Genomic DNA, 15,769 nt, shown 5'->3' with positions numbered 1-15,769 from the left:
AGGAAACTAGCCAACATCTGAATCAGGGTGAGCCTCCTGAAGCTCATATAATGGAGATGCAAGGAGCCTTAACACCACGCACTTTGATCTGCTGATTGCACTTCTAATAGGGGACAAAATGTGTCTAAATTATTAGAAGTTCCCTTGGCTAAGACATTAATTCCAGGATTTAGGTGACAAAACTCTTGAGGTCTCCCTGCTAAAGACAGTTATCAGACATGGGGAGTGACATTCAATTGCCCAAACCTAGGCATTTAGTGCTATTTTAGATGTAGACCAGTTGGAGGGTATCCACCCTAGCTACCAGCTGCTGCTTCAGAGGATGTGGGTCTTTTCTGAGGCCCTGTGTCATATCTGCCTGTCCCAGACAGACATCTTGGCTACCCAGAGGCCTCTCAATTGTCTCGCAGCACTTTGTTTTCAGCAGCTGGATACCAATTGGGTTCAGCACCCATGTGTGCGCCAAACAAAAAAATCTGAAAAAAATCTAGAGCTATGAACAATCAACTCCACAAATCAGACCAGGTTAGAAATCCAACGGCTTCCACAGCTTGGGTCCAGGCACGGCATTTTGGTGTCTGCCCAGAAAGTGGGACAGGGATAGGGAGTGATGGTGAGGACCTTCATCTTAAGTCTGCTTTACCCACAGGTGTTTATGCCTTTCCAAAGAGCAAGCTACTTATTCATACATCTGAAACTAATTTTAGGAGGCAATACTCTAACACTCTCATTAGGCTGTATCTCACTTTCTGTGAAACAAGAATTATTTATTCTCATATATCATACTCTGCACAGCTAAAGAGATTATGAGAGAGAAGAACACAGGAAGGAGAAACTTTAAAATGTTTGGATTAGCAAATCAAGTTTCAAAGGTAAAAAAGTCTAGCTGCATTATACTTTTATTACTCTGAGGTATAAAGCAGTGGGTGAGGTGTTAACATCATTATTACCCAGTGAATTTGGAGATGCAGGTAAATGTTTTTTCACCTGGCTGTACATGCATACCTGCACGCATACCCATAAGCTTTGTAGTCATAGTGTCTTCAGAGAGTGAAAGGAATTAACATCTGTCTTCAGTTTTATTTTGTCATTAGTCATGTTGCTTTTTATCTGATAGTTTCCATAGATCCAAGCAGCCATTGATTCAGTTACGTAGGAACAGTCTGTGTGTTTTAACCCAACTTCAAGTTATGTTGCTGTTGACCCTGCTATGCGTGTGTGTTTAATCAACTGCATGTAACATTGCTTGTCTTCTGAAACAGTGCATTGTGAGTACGGGGTTTTGTGCTGGTAAAAAAGGGAAGATGTAGTTTTTTATCTCATCCTGCTCTTGTCCTGTTTGTAGTTGGGTACTGTTGGCTTCTGTTAAGGCTATAGTTGCGTTTCTGTTTTTTACCGAGACAGTCCATAGCACACTTCTCTATTTCTCTCTCCCCACTTCATGTTCTATCCCACAGTGTTTCAAAACATTTCCTTCCAAAACCAGAACAATTTGTGATGTTGAGATTATCAGCCATATGGTATAGTGAGTAAGTCACACATGTTTTCTCAGTAGCCAGTGGTTGCTGGCTGTGAAAGACACGCAGAGCATTACATTAGCATCTGTCCTAAGAATTCTAGTCACAGTCTCAAAATTTGCTAAAAAAAGCAAGAGGAATGAAATGTTGTACAAGTCCATTTTAGACTGAATACTTATTTCAACTCAATACTTCTTCTCTGGTTTCTATTACAGTTTCTGTCCCGGCCCTTCATAGGTTTATTTTACACCCATCCCTCTGTGACAGAGGAGGAAGTTTCTCACAGCTAAATCTAGTATGAATGTGTTATTAGTTCAAGTCTCATTACGCATTCCCTTTCCTAATCAAGGCAAAAAATCTTCCATTAATGATGTAATCTCTTTTCCTATTGACTTGCTCTTATAGATACAACCATAAAAGCAATTTGTTTGAATGGTTCCTTTGCACTCAGGTTCTTTTTCAAAACATTGGTTACTCCTAATAGTAATTTCCTAGCTACAGTGATTTATAATTATGTCTTTCAGAATCATGATTTTCACAAAATATTCACATTAAACAGTCTGGAGATAGTTTGGAGGTGATTGATTTTTCAAAGCGTTGCAGTGAAGTTTGATTCATAGTTCTGACTAAATGAGCTAGTTGACTAAAACCCTGTACAATCTTTTGAAAATGTATCACTTTCATCAAAATCTATAATTTCTACAAATTGTATTTAGAATGACATGTAGACTAGTCGGCTCTAAATATGTATCCAATAAAATAGTGTGCTCCAAATTAATCAGTCATTGCCACCTGGCAAGACAAACAGATTACAAATGTTTATCAGGTTACTCGTCAGACTTTGAATTTTCTTTTCAGTATATTCAGAACTATCCCCAGATTGACTGGCATCCCTTTGAACGACTATGAAGTCAGGTACAGCAAAGTTCCTTAAATATATTTGTTTGCTAGAATTAAACATTAAACTTCAGTTATGAAAGGATCCTCTTTGTTCACCATTGCCCTCTTTTATGGGGTAGCTGTGTAGCTGTGTCTGATTTTATATTCTGTTCTTAGCTTTCCATTTTATTTTGGCAGAAGAAAATCAAAAAGAGAGGACACCAATTCAAGTCAACATGTGCGCTGAGATTTCAAAAGGCATAGTGCAGAAATAGATCTGCTTTGCAGTTTTTATACAAAGTATGGGCATGTATTTGCATTCTAGTATCACTGATTCAGACAACTTCATACCAGCTGTCATCATCTCTACTACAGTAGTCAACTGAAAAACAATCAACATGAAAATTACTCTATACAGATGAACTGCTTCAATCCATCTTTGATCTGATCATTCAGAATCTCGGTCTTTGAAAGAGAATTTCACTGACATTTCTAAGCATTTACTTCAGGTTTATATTGTACTTTTAAAATATACTACTAACCACAGTAAGCAATATTGTTAAGTAAATCACATTAATTAATTGAACCAGTTTCAAGGAGACAATTCACTGGCATTTAAAGACAAAAAAACCCTTCCTTCTTCTACCTTAAATCCACAACTTTAAAAGAACCTACAGCCAGGATCTTTGTCTTTGCAAAGGCAGATGTTACAAAAATATGAATTTATGCATCTATGAACTTTCCAGTTATATAATGAACCAATAACAAGACTGATGAGACTGTGTCCAAAGACTGATAAGATTGAGAAAACCTATATTTTTTTTTTATTTCATATACTCTTATCTTTTCTGAATTAATTTTGTTCTGATAAAGGTGTTGTGTAGGATTGCTTTTTTCTGCTGAAACTGAAATGGTGGGATAGTTTGAATGAAAATATGAAAATATAAATCTTGAGTACAAATCATGAATTTTTCAACATGGACTTTCAGGAAAGTCAAGTCTGTGATCTCATGCTGCTTGACTTCAAAATGACAATATTCACAAGAAAGAGCGAGTTCAATGCACCAGATTTTTTTTGGTTTAGCCAAATGTCTTTGCCTTCTTCCTCATGTGATAACTCTGCTATCTTGTAAATAGTGGCTATGTCTTAGCATATCTCTTGCTCTTGTAAGAAGATGGACCTCAAGGTCCATCTTTAACTGCAATTATTTGTAGTCTTGTAGAGGTACTGAAAAAAGCAGGAGCTTGTGAATATCAGGTCAAAAGTAGATATCTTCCAAGAAGACTGGTGTGAATGTTTGTGTTTCAGGGTACATTTGACAGGTGATAAATTTCCAAGAATAAACATTGATTAAAGTGTTGAAGAACCTTCCAAAAGTCAAGAAGGGAGCAGGAGGACTTTTTGGTAACTGGTGATTAGGCATTTCACTAGCTTCGGAGTGAGCTCAATCTACCTGTGATCACAGGCATGATTACCTTTTTTGTCAGAAATGACACATCTGCGTAATTTGCTTAGTGATAAGAAAAAAAAATAAGCGAAAATTATTTAAAATAATAATATAAATTAGGTTTATGTTTCATCTGATTCAGTGTGTATCAGCTAGAGTTTTAATCCTGGCAGCTATACAGAGTCAAAAACTTTTTTAAAGAGTAGATTCTTCACATATACATTCTGATTTCTCTATTCTGTATGTTTTTTCAAGTTATTAACATTGGAAAGCTACAGATATGTCCACTGATTCTTGGAAATGAAGAGGTGCTTTGAATTTCTTGAATGATACTGTTGTTCAGATAATTTCTATTTTCCTTTATTTTACTTTATTTTATTTTATTTTATTTTAGATTATAAAGGCCATAGGTGGTGCTTACAGAGATGCTTCCCTGGTTGTCTAAGTACTAGGTACTTTTCTCTTTTTATGTGTTAGGATACTTAGTTCAACTAAGTATATTTTAGGTAATAGTTGGTCTGGAGTGTCATTATAAATAATGGGGCTGTGCTTCTCATATGTGCTTATTTGTGTGGATAATCTGATTACCTGTATTTTTATTTACTTCCTGTGTTGTTACTAAGGATATCCAGAATGGAAGGAAGTAAATCACATTTTTCGGTGTAATGGTTTCTATACTGAAAATATATTTGTTTTATCTATAGTAGTTGTCTATACTTGTTTTATTTTCAAATTATTTCATCAGTTGATTACCTTAAGTCCTATAAATATCCTCTCCAGATTTTCCTCTTCTGTTTCAGAGAATCTTGCTTCTGGTTTGGTTTATGCTCTTGTCAGAAGGGGACTCTTTCTACTGCCTCCATAGTCTGTGTGATTTTTTTACCCCCCATGCTTTCCTATTCTTTTATCAGGAGTGTTGATTAGTAGTTTTACAGTGTGTTCTTCTAAAAGTAGCATAAAAATCTGTCTCTCCATCTTAAATGGAAGAATAATCTTACTTCATTCTTTAGTTTATGAAGGCCCCACTGTCTGGTATAGGCTAGAAGAGCCCTGATATGGATTAGAGCTCTGCCTGCTGAACCAGAGCATTTAGAGAAGCACTCTGGGAATAAAAGTTCCAGATAAAATGGCTCAACTTAGAGGTCTAAAAACGAGTTAGGAGAAAAGATGCTGTGCTGGTGGTAGAAATTTGTATGTTAAAAATTCTTTCATCCTGAAGCTCTTTTATTGCATAGATTGGAACCCACACTTGAAATTTGTCAATAGTGTCATGCTGGTGGCACGTAACTGTGTAACCCCCCCCCCCCCCCCCAGGCAGGGTTATAAAACTTCAAAAAATCTTACTGTTCTTATGCTCAGTACGTATAAGAGTTAGTATATATGATGGAGGTTACTATTGAACATGATACATAGTTTGATACCTGAACTATAAAAAATTGTCTACCTACCCAGAGTTACCATCTCTTAGAGCTCTTCTTGAGAACTGGTCCATATGCATGGTTTTGCAAAAAAGCACATGGGAGTCCTCCAGGCAAGGTCTGCATGGGCCTGGTAAGAGCAATTTTTCTGCAGCTTTGAGGGGTTGACTGGAAATATCAGCAAAGCATAGCTTGCAGAGAGAAATACACTCTTTTATTAGAACCACCGATGCAGTTGAGGGGTGGACAGAAGCGAGAAACTTGTGGATGTTACCAGCAGTTCTGCCTACAAGCACTGCAGGGAAAGACCTATTGGAGCATTCTTACCAGAGCAGAGCAAACGTTTCTTACACATACCCCCTACACACCCTGTACCACTCAAGGCCATCAAGAAGATAACAAATCTCAGATTCCTGTATTGGTCTCTTAAAACAGAAGAAAGAACAGTGGTTCCTGCCCTTTTCAACTAATTACAACCATTTATCAACTTAAGACCAAAGTTGTGCACTGCCAGAGACCATTACCATTCTGTCAGACAGGAAACTTTTAATTTCATTGTTTCTTAAAAGGATGCAGTTAGATGAGAGGGGGGTCTCACAGCTCCTCAGAGACTCCAGTTGAGGCTAATAATTAAAATAGGAATAAGGATCTAAACAAAGAAATATAAATCTGCGTATATCTGTAGGTGGGACCCACAGCTATAACAGCTTGAAACAAATCGTATTGAGTGTTTTTCACAGTAATAGGAAGTTTATGCAGAGAATATGGAGGTAGGTTGGAGCATTGGAAGAAAGGAAGGATTCTGTGAACTTCCATGGTTCAGGAACAGTGTGCAACATTTCCCTTCACAAGGAAACAAAGTATCTTCTGGATCCGTTCTCACACCCCCCAGTATATCAACAACTTTCTCTCAATTACCTTTTCGTTCAAGTGAATAAAGGGCGGCAATCAACCTTTTTGACAAGCCTTTAAAACTGCTTTTTTCCAGCTAATTTCCAATAACAACTGTAATTTAAACCTTTATGACAAAAGCATAGAAGTGCTTTAAAATAGTTCAGGTATTTTTCTGGAGAAGGTGATGTCATTCTTTCCATCAGCAGCAAGAATATTCCACTCATGCTTTAGTCTTTGTTTGCTGATAAGTAGAAAAGAAATTATAGAACATTAGTCAGTATTTTGACATTTAAAAGGAATTATTTTCCTCTGTTCTATTACCTTTGTTGGTTAGTTTCCATTTTCCAAAAGTATTTAAATTGCCCAATTTGGCCTTTGTGTGAATTTACACTGTTCTAATGGGACTTGCGTGTGTGTACTTGAGAACAGAATTTGATTCATGTGTAAGTACTCAATTTGCCTGCAGTGCACTGAGATAAAAATTTTTGATAATTCCCAAGCAGCTGCCTAAAAACTTTCTTGGGGCATTTTCTCTGTGGAAGAAAAGAAATATTTTGTAGTTATCAATGGTCAGCAAAAATATGCAGAGCAAAAACTTTTTATTGATCTTGGTTCCAGTTTTAAATTCCTGAGCAATGAGATTAAAGTTTCCATTCCATACTAGATGTCATTTGAACAATACCACAGCTGGCTCTCACATAGGTGTTCAAGGGACAATATTAGGAACACCTTCACTGATCTTGAACTTTCTTCTGTTCCCTCTGTGGGACTGAGCATCATTGCAGGTGTTCCTTAGGACATGGAGGAGTTCTTGAGCCTGGAGCACAGGGCATAGCAGCTGAAGAGCTCCATCACATGTCTGCGACAAGCTGTGTTTTCCAGAGTTCTTGGTGAAAATCTGTGATTTCCTCTTACTTGCAACACAGAACTGAGTAGAGTGGCAAAAATATGGTGGAATATGATTCTTCTTTCATTTGTGGCACATTTATGTGGGTATTATCCAGCTTTCAAATCGGTCAAGATATTTTACATTTTTTCACTTTAGACCTTCCATTCTCTCAGATAAGGTTGGGCACACAGTACTTTCTACTTCTGACAGGGTACTACAAGGGCATGCTTGATTTTCTCTGTGGAAAAAATTAGTTACAGGGTCCTAATGAAGAAGTCTACCTTCAAAAGAATTGGAAGAAAGACAGCTCAAGTTTGTAATGATTTAAATCAATATTTTGGTAATGCATGTCATGCTGAAGAATACCTGTCGGCCTCTGTTGATTAAAAAGATGTACCAGCTTAGAACTGTTCCTTAATTTATTGCCTACATTATCATATAATCATCCTGTTCAGTACAACATAAAGTTGCTGAGAGTAAGTACTTTTTATAGAGATCATAGACTCATAGAATGGTTTGGGTTGGAAGGAACCTTTAAAGATCATCTAGTCCAACGCCCCTGCCATGGGCAGGGACATCTTCCACTAGATCACGTTGCTCAGAGCCCTGTCCAACCTGACCTTGAACACTTCCAGGCATAGTGCACCCACAACTTCTCTGGGCAACCTGTTCCAGTGTCTCACCACCCTCATCGTAAAAGATTTCTTCCTTATGTCCAATTTAAACCTACCCTCTTAACGTTTAAAACCATTGCCCCTTGTCCTGTCACTACAGGCCCCGGTAAAAAGCTACTCTGCACCTTTCTTATAAGCCCCATCTAAATATGGAAAGGCTGCAATAAGATCTCCCTGGAGCTTTCTCTTCTCCAGGCTGAACAACCCCAACTGTCTCAGCCTTTCTTCACAGGAGAGGTATTCCAGCCCTCTGAACATCTTCATGGCCCTCCTCTGGACCCACTCCAACAGGTCCATGTCCTTCTTATGTTGGGGCCCCCAGAGCTGGATGCAGTACTCCTAGTAGGGTCTCAAGAGCGGAGTAGAGGGGGAGAACCACCTCCCTCAATCTGCTGGCCACACTTCTTTTCATGCAGCCCAGGATATGGTTGGCTTTCTGGGCTGCAAGTGTGCATTGCCAGCTCATGTCCAATTGTTCATCTACCAGTATCCTCAAGTCCTTCTCCACAAGGCTGCTCTCAATTCATTCATCCTTCAGCCTGTACTGATATTGGGGATTGCCCTGACCCACGTGCAAGACCTTGCACTTGGCCTTGTTGAACTTCATGAGGTTTGCCTGGCCCCACTTCTCAAGCCTAGCAAGGTCCCTCCAGATGGCATCCCTTCCCTCAAGAGCATCAGCTGCACCACTTGGCTTTGTGTCATTCAAGATGAATGACCTATTATAAAATCAGACACTGGGGAGAGAAAGTTGGCTTTAAAAGTTATGTTGTTTGCTAAACAGATAATAAATGGGTCATCAAGGTAAACCTCGTAAGTTGTGTTGCCGTTCTGCATTCTTCCCACTTGACACTGTGAATTGTACTTGTTATGCAATGTATTATTGTTCCTAAGTTAACTACAATTGCAACCCTTCCTGTGGCCTCTGTGGACCTGTGAACAAAGTGAGGTGTTTTTACAGCCATGCCATTTCTCAGGGTGGAGCCCTGTGATCAGCCATCTTTAGCACCAAGATTTTTGGCTATAAATCCTGCAGTTTACTGGCATTGCTGCATCAGCAGTTCTGTCCCCTCAGTGGTAATTAAGGACTGATGTAATAAGCAGTAAAACAATAATTCATGTGTGTGTGCTTTAACCTACCAAGTCAGCCATTCTTTAGAAATTCTTTCTCTGTTCAGGGAAGAAAATCATGAAGTACTAAAACTGATTGAAAAAAAATATTGTGTTGGCTCAAATTTGACCTTTACTTTCTAGGGACAGAAGCCAGTGTTGATGTTCAAGAGACTAGCAGAGAGTGCCAGAGCAGACCAAACACAGCACTGGTATGAATTCCTGCAAGACATTCCTGTAGTAACATGGAGGATCCCAAATCATGGACCAAAACACTGTTACGCTAAAACAGTGCGCAAGGAAGAAATGAGTGGCTTCTCCTTATCTAAACAAATAAGAAATGTGGATGGGGAATGCCATTCTGCTAGTGGTGCTAGTACACCTTTGTAGGCTTCTAACAGACCAGAGAATATTTTATCAATTCTCTGTTTTACAGTTGAAGGCTTTAGCCTTAGCTAAGCCAAAAACAGTTGTCAAATTAATGAGAATAAAAGGAAGAAGTCATAGGCAAGAGTGGTAAAAAGAATGAACTTATTACTTCTTCAGCTAGCATGGATCACAGCATAAGAATATTGATTCAGGTGACTGTAGACTATAAAAGATTATATCTAATTTGCCTAGTGGGGAAATGATAAATAGTATTTTTAAGAATACAGCTTTATATTACTGATCTGTTAGCTCCTGGAGCATGTCTGAGGGGGTCAACACCGAAAGAGTGTCCTCTGTTGCTTTGTGAGTATCAGCATTAGGCTGTGGTTTCCACACAGTTGTTCTGGCTTGCAGAAGTGGTTACAACTAATGGAAATGAAATGTGCTAGATACCGTGCAACCTGAAACAAAAACAACGTTTCTGGCCTAGAGATCTTACCATCAAAGTGTAAGAGGGATGACGACAGATGAAGTAGCTGGCAAAATGCAAAGAAACAGTGAGACGCTAATGACTGCTCAGAGGCTGATTTGATAGACTACTGTTCACAACAGACTTTAGCAACAAACTACTTTAAGGCTCAACGTGAAGAGCTTTACAGGTGTTTGTGGAGGGAAGGATTCAAAGATGTACAGGGCAATACAATTGACAGAAACAGTGTTCCTTGAAATTCTGAAAGTGTGACATGCCTAGGTATTTTCAACAGTAAAGGTGGCAACATGATGTCTTTCAAGGCCAGGGGAAAGGGTGTTGCAATAATCGAGATAGAAGATGACAAGTGTTCATGGCACAGGAGGACTGTCTTGGACACACGACTTGAATAACAGTGCCTAGCTCATTTGTTTTCAGAAAATGGAACGTGAGTGCATTAGAAGGTTCAGAGCAGAGCTCAAGTGCAGTAGCTTTTTAGCCCTGCGCTGGCTCTGAGCAAAGCAAAGCCAGCTGGAGTGTCTGTATCATCCTTGTGAAGCAGAGGACAGGTCGCAGGCTGGACCCATGTAAGAACAGACCAGTGACATTTTTCTCTAACTTCTGTGGGAAATATTCAGAACCAGTAGGTTTGGAGTAAGGTCAGAGGCAGAGCAGCTGCCGCTCACTCTGGCCTGTATTTTGGGCAGGATGCTGATAAGGTTCAGGGAGACCATGGGGGAAAGACAGCGAAGAACGAAGAGTTTAACCATAGTGAATTATTCTCAGCATCTTTAAGGCAAACTCAGAATGTTTTTTATGGAAAAGAAGGCAAGGTTAGACCGAGGGCTTTGTGGTACTACGCAGGTAGATACATTCACTGAGTTTCCACTCTCCTGACAAGGGAAGAGTTCGTCGTCGCTGTGGTGGGTGCTTGATCCTCCCGCAAAAGCACGAAGACAATCCTCAGACGCTATGGTGTAAACCCCAGTTTCCCTGCACGGAGCCGTGCCCGCGGCGCTGGTGTTTTCCCCGTGCTGGCCGTTCCCGGGGGCTCAGGCTGGCCGAGCCTCCGCCGCGGGTCGCAGAGCACGTGGCTCTGGCCGGCGGGGTGAGGAGACAAAGCGGCTCGGGGTGGCGGCGGGCCCTCCGTCTGCTCTGCGGCCCGGAGCCCCGGGCAGCCTGACCGCGGGCGCCGGCGAGGGCGGTCGCCGCCCGGCCCCGCTGCCCCGGGCTGCCCCGGCCCGGCCCCGCCCCGGGGAGCCGGGCGCCGTGCCCGGGAGCCGCGGCCCCCGCACGCCCCGCCCCGGCGGCGCTGGCGTAGGCGCTGACGCCGCGCCCCGCCCCGCCCGGGGGACAGGCCGGCCAGCGGCGGGCGAGGGGCGCCGTTAGCTGCCGGGCTCGCCCCGTGGCGGCCGCCCGCTCTGCTGGGCCATGCGGTAGCGGGCTGCGGCGGGCCTGGGCTCGGGGCGGCCATGGAGCGGCTGCGGGGCGGCCGGCGGTCCCGGCTGGTCTCCTCGCTGGGGCTGGGGCAGCGCTCCTGGGAGGTCACCTTAGACGAGGAGCGGGGGCGGCTGGCCTGGCGCGACCCCCGCCCGCCGCGCCGCCGCGGCGGCGGTGAGTGGAGGGGCGGGACGGGCTGTGGCGGCCGGGCGGGCGGCCGCCAGCGCACCTGCCGCGGCCTCGCGGCGGGCCGGGGCCGCCTGAGGGGCCGCCTCTCCTCAGCGGCGGGGGAAGGGCGTTCGCAGCGTCCCGGGCGGCGTGGGGCAGGGCGGCTTCGGGCACGGATGCCGCCGGCGGCGGCCTGCGGCCGGCCCTGTCCCCGCCGCGGCGCTGCTGGAGCCGGTCTCACGCCGGCGGCGTGCGGCTTCTTGTCGGCTCGGAGTACGTTGAGCGTTCGGAGTATTCTGTCAGCGCCGAGTATTTCCTGTGCTGGGGCGCCTTTTCGCCCTGCGAAGGAAGGGCGGCAGTCGGCGTCACCCGGTGTCCGCCGCGGCAGTCGCCTCTGGGGTTCAGAGTCCAGCGGTGAAAGACGGAGGCTGGTTTAGCGACGCCCGGGCCCGGGCGGTGCGGGCGCGCTGCGGCCGTGCCGGGGTACCAGGGAGCGGGGGAGATGAAGCCGAGGACAAGGCGGTGGCGGGACTGTCACCGGCAGACAGCCGGGTTTGCTGAACGTATCAGCCGGTTCATCGGCTTACGCGTTTCGAAACAAAGGTGAGAGCTACTCACGGTGACCCGCAGACGCTGCGTGCGAGTGCAGTAAGTTCCGTGTGGTGCAGAGAAGGCAAATTAAGCATCTGTTCCGAGAGTCTGCCTCTGTAACAAAGGCGGGAAACCTGTCCCTGCAAATGGATTAGGAAAGCACAGATTTCTTTAGCTGAACCCCGTTGTTCCTTGGCACCGTGGGTAGGTAGCAGCATGTAGTTTGTAATGTTGTATTTAAATTAATCGTAGCAGGACATAATAGACTTGCAGAACTTCACAAGCAACTTTTTTAGTTGCATGTCTTAGTTGTGGTTAAAAAACACTTTCGTACTGAGGCAGTCTTTCAGGCAATTTTTTTTTTTCAAATGAGGTTTTTTAAAGCTCTTTGCTTTCTAAAGGGCTTTATGGAAATTTCCACAAAGTTTAACTTTGGTGAGTTACTGTTTTAGAAATATTTAATACAGGCTAATAGTTTGTAATGGGGTAACAAAGCTGTTTATAGTTCCCCTTTTGTGTAGTAATTTTAGAATAGTGCTGACTTACAAAACTGCAAGAGGGAGAGGTTATTGCTGAAAATACCTGACAAGATTTGCCGTATATCAAGCTTTCTACTACACTTTAGGTGGCATTTTATCAGATTTTTTGACCTTGGTGTTTTTATCTAGTAATTATTCCCATTATTAATGTAGCCCTATTAGCATGGTATGTGAACATCTGAAAATGTGTCATGTCCTTTTCACAGCAGCTGCTGTGGAGTGGAAAACTGCTGTCATCCTCATTTTAGAGGTTGGAGGAACTGAGACTGAGAGAGACTAATAATAGAGAGGTTGACTAGAAGTTTATCTGAGAAGGGTTTGAATATAGACATCTCCAGTCCCAGGCAACTTCCCAAACTTAAATAGTTAAATAGTTCTTCCCTTCTTGAATATTTTCCTGATTATTATCATAATATCTTATTGACCTGTGAGGCTTTTTGAAAAAAGGTGAGGGAAAAGGGGGAAGGAGGACTCAAAAAGTATTTTAAGAATTTGATGTTGTAGTTTACATAGCTGAGAATTGGTCATGTTTTAAATGCAGTTCTTCTTATTCCTGATAATATGAAAACAGAGTTTGTTATCCTTGCTCTGCCATTGTGTGAATACAATTTGACATAACCTCGTTTTTAGCAGCAATGCTGCTGAAAAAAGTATTTGAAAATTCCTGAATTACTTCAGCTGTACAGCTAAATGAACTTAGGACTTTGAAGACAAGTTAGTTCTTCCATTCTGCGGAGCTTAATATATTGGTGTGAAAAATCAGATGTATACTTTTAAAAATGAAATAAAATGAGTCTAAAGAAAGGTATGTGGATTAAATTTAAAATAGAAAGCCTTTTGAGACAATTGCTCTCACTAGGTAAAGTAGCCCCTGCTTTGGAGAGAATTTTGTTGAATTGTTTGTTGAATTGTTTAAAATCCTTCTAAAAATGCCTTTGCATAGTTACCAGTTGACTGATCTGTAGGCTAGAGCAAGTTCAATGGGAGCTCCATTCTACTGTGTGATGACTTCCTTTAGACCATGCAGGAGTGCCACAAAATCATACTAGCTCTCTTGTTAGCACTCTAAAGTTTACAACTGCTTACAGTTGTAAGTTTTTACAACTTTTTAAGTTGTAAGTTTTCTCGACTTACTCCTGGTGGGCCAAACCGAGTACAAACCTGTCCTGAAGCCTGTTCCAAAGTGGGTGTCAGAATGCTGGGAATGGTGGAAGGAGAGTGGGACATAGTGGACTAGACTCTCTTTGAGGCAGTTTCTGAAGCAGTACCCAGTTGGAGATTCCTTAGGAGGCAGGTCTGGTTACTGAGTGTCGCTGCTGTCCTGTAACATAGCTATTTACAAGATTTTGGAAAATATGACGTAGAATCAGAAGAGAAAAGGGAGGGTGGGAGAAGAAAAAGAAGTGCCTAAGTGTTCTGGAGGCACAGCTGTAAGTTATGTAGAGAGCAATACAATAGATGATGTACCTCTTTTCCTTAACGTCCTGATTAATTCATGTGTTTCTTGCACATTCCTGTATTGTGCTTTAATACTACCACAGTTTTATATTATTGCTGCCCTGTTGTCTTTAAGCTCTTTTAAGACCTGGGATGGCTCATTGTGTTCTCTACAATTATTTTGGAAATATGAGCTGCATATTTAAACTTTTTTAAACTTTATAATATGGAACATGGTTAGTTAGAAGCATATAATTTCCGAGGAGTTGCTTGACCAAGATTGGCATCTTTCTACCATTTAGCCTTTGACTACGTGACTACTATGCATTATGCCTAAATACAGACTTAATTATGCAGTATAAAAATGCTGTATTTTTTGTTTAATAGGTAGTTATTACAGTGAAACAGTTGTCTTTAAACTGAAAAAACTCAGTGAGGGCTGCTTATTTTCTGAGTATTTATTACTGTCTTGGACTTAGCTACATGAGTAAAAATGGTTTGGTCAAGGTTTTCAGACTTTGACAGGTAAGGAACTGGAGCTATAGTTAGGTATATTGTAGAAGTGCTGAAATATCTACCTCTCCCTATTGCATCCAAATTCAGGAACAGATAGGAAACAACAGAGACTTTGCCCTATTGTCCAGGGAAATAGTTTTATGGAATATGGGGAGGAGATACTTGTGTTTTCTCATCTTTGTACAACGATATTAAAAAAAGAAAACTAAAACCCATTCTGTCAAAATGCATTTTGTGAATAAAGAAGTATTAATTCAGGAGACTTCTTTTTCATGCTGTCATTGAGAAGATACCAACAATAACAAAACCATAAAATGTTTCTTCAAGTCATGGTCTGTTTTTAAAACCTAAATACTGTTTACTTTCCTTCCTACTGTTAGACCTTGTTTATCAGCATCATATTTTCAAGTTCTGTCTTCAGTGTAATGAGGTTCTCATTTCCCGTTCTTTGGTTGGTTAGACTTTTTTGAACTTAGAGGGAAAAGTTTTATCAGAAATGTTTCACGTCTTTCTCTTATTTTTAGCTGTGCACCTTTTTTTCCTAGGCACGCCTTCATCTTCAAATATTCTGAAGAACATTATTTTTCAACCTTGTAACACTTCACCATGAGATTTAGTTGATCTGCAAAGCTGGGTAGATCAATTGTTTTAATACTTCCTCATGTTGATGGCCCAGTCAGGTTTTTATCAAGTAACACATGATAAAACTTTGTGCACCAAACTTCATAGCAGATTATATATTTTACATATGTACTTATGGGTATTTTAGAAGTATTGGCTAAGATTGTATCATGCCTAGTACTAACGGATTACAAACACAGAATTGAGAGTCTCTTGACACTTTTCTGGTTTTTTTTAATTGTAAAGTACAAGTCTGAAGGGAGCGATCAAACTAGGCACCAGACTGTTTGCCTTCACTTATTGTGTGCGGTTTCTTCTAACCCTTCTATTTCTCCCTTCAGAATTCTCCCTTGGCATGTCCTTTGCAGCTTTCCCCCCAAAACAACCACTTGAGGAAGCCTCAGTACTAGTGTTGACAATGCTGATGCCATTCTCATGTTGTGGATTCTAAAGAATGCTGAGTTTGATAAACACGGTACCAAGACAGCAGAGGTGGGCCTTCTTGGAAACAAAGTCTGTCCAGCACCTGTAGTGTGTTAGCACATCCTTAGTCAAGGTCGTTTTTCATCAGTTGTTCCCAGCTGGCAATGGGCACGTGTAGAAATCTGAACCATGTTTTTCTCTAGACAGTGCCACTGACTACATTGAACTGGTAGGATGTGGAGAATAATACCTTTAGAAAGCATTGTTTGTTTGGAATGTGTCGTCTTCTGGAAGAGACATTATTCAAATACAGATGCACACTATATTAAACAATAAATGTTTCTCAGTGTACACCTCTTTGGTGGTT

General features: G+C 41.7%; 1 protein-coding gene across 2 annotated transcripts in view; it reads left to right on the top strand.

Moving 5' to 3' along the window:
- Nucleotides 1-11,139: 11,139 nt before the first annotated feature.
- The window catches only part of CERK (ceramide kinase), a 43,045-nt gene continuing 38,415 nt past the window's right edge, over nt 11,140-15,769 (top strand). The window contains exon 1 of one of the 2 annotated variants that reach the window (XM_059816284.1): nt 11,140-11,278. In XM_059816284.1, the coding sequence (XP_059672267.1) occupies nt 11,140-11,278 (139 nt within the window). Of the gene's footprint in view, nt 11,282-15,769 lie in introns of both variants that reach the window. The other variant, XM_059816283.1, reaches the window with a different exon arrangement.

Source organism: Gavia stellata, chromosome 4 (assembly GCF_030936135.1).
Source record: "Gavia stellata isolate bGavSte3 chromosome 4, bGavSte3.hap2, whole genome shotgun sequence".
Classification (NCBI taxonomy): domain Eukaryota; kingdom Metazoa; phylum Chordata; class Aves; order Gaviiformes; family Gaviidae; genus Gavia; species Gavia stellata.
The sequence above is the reverse complement of the archived record's forward strand: the minus strand, read 5'-3'. Positions and strand labels throughout refer to the sequence as shown.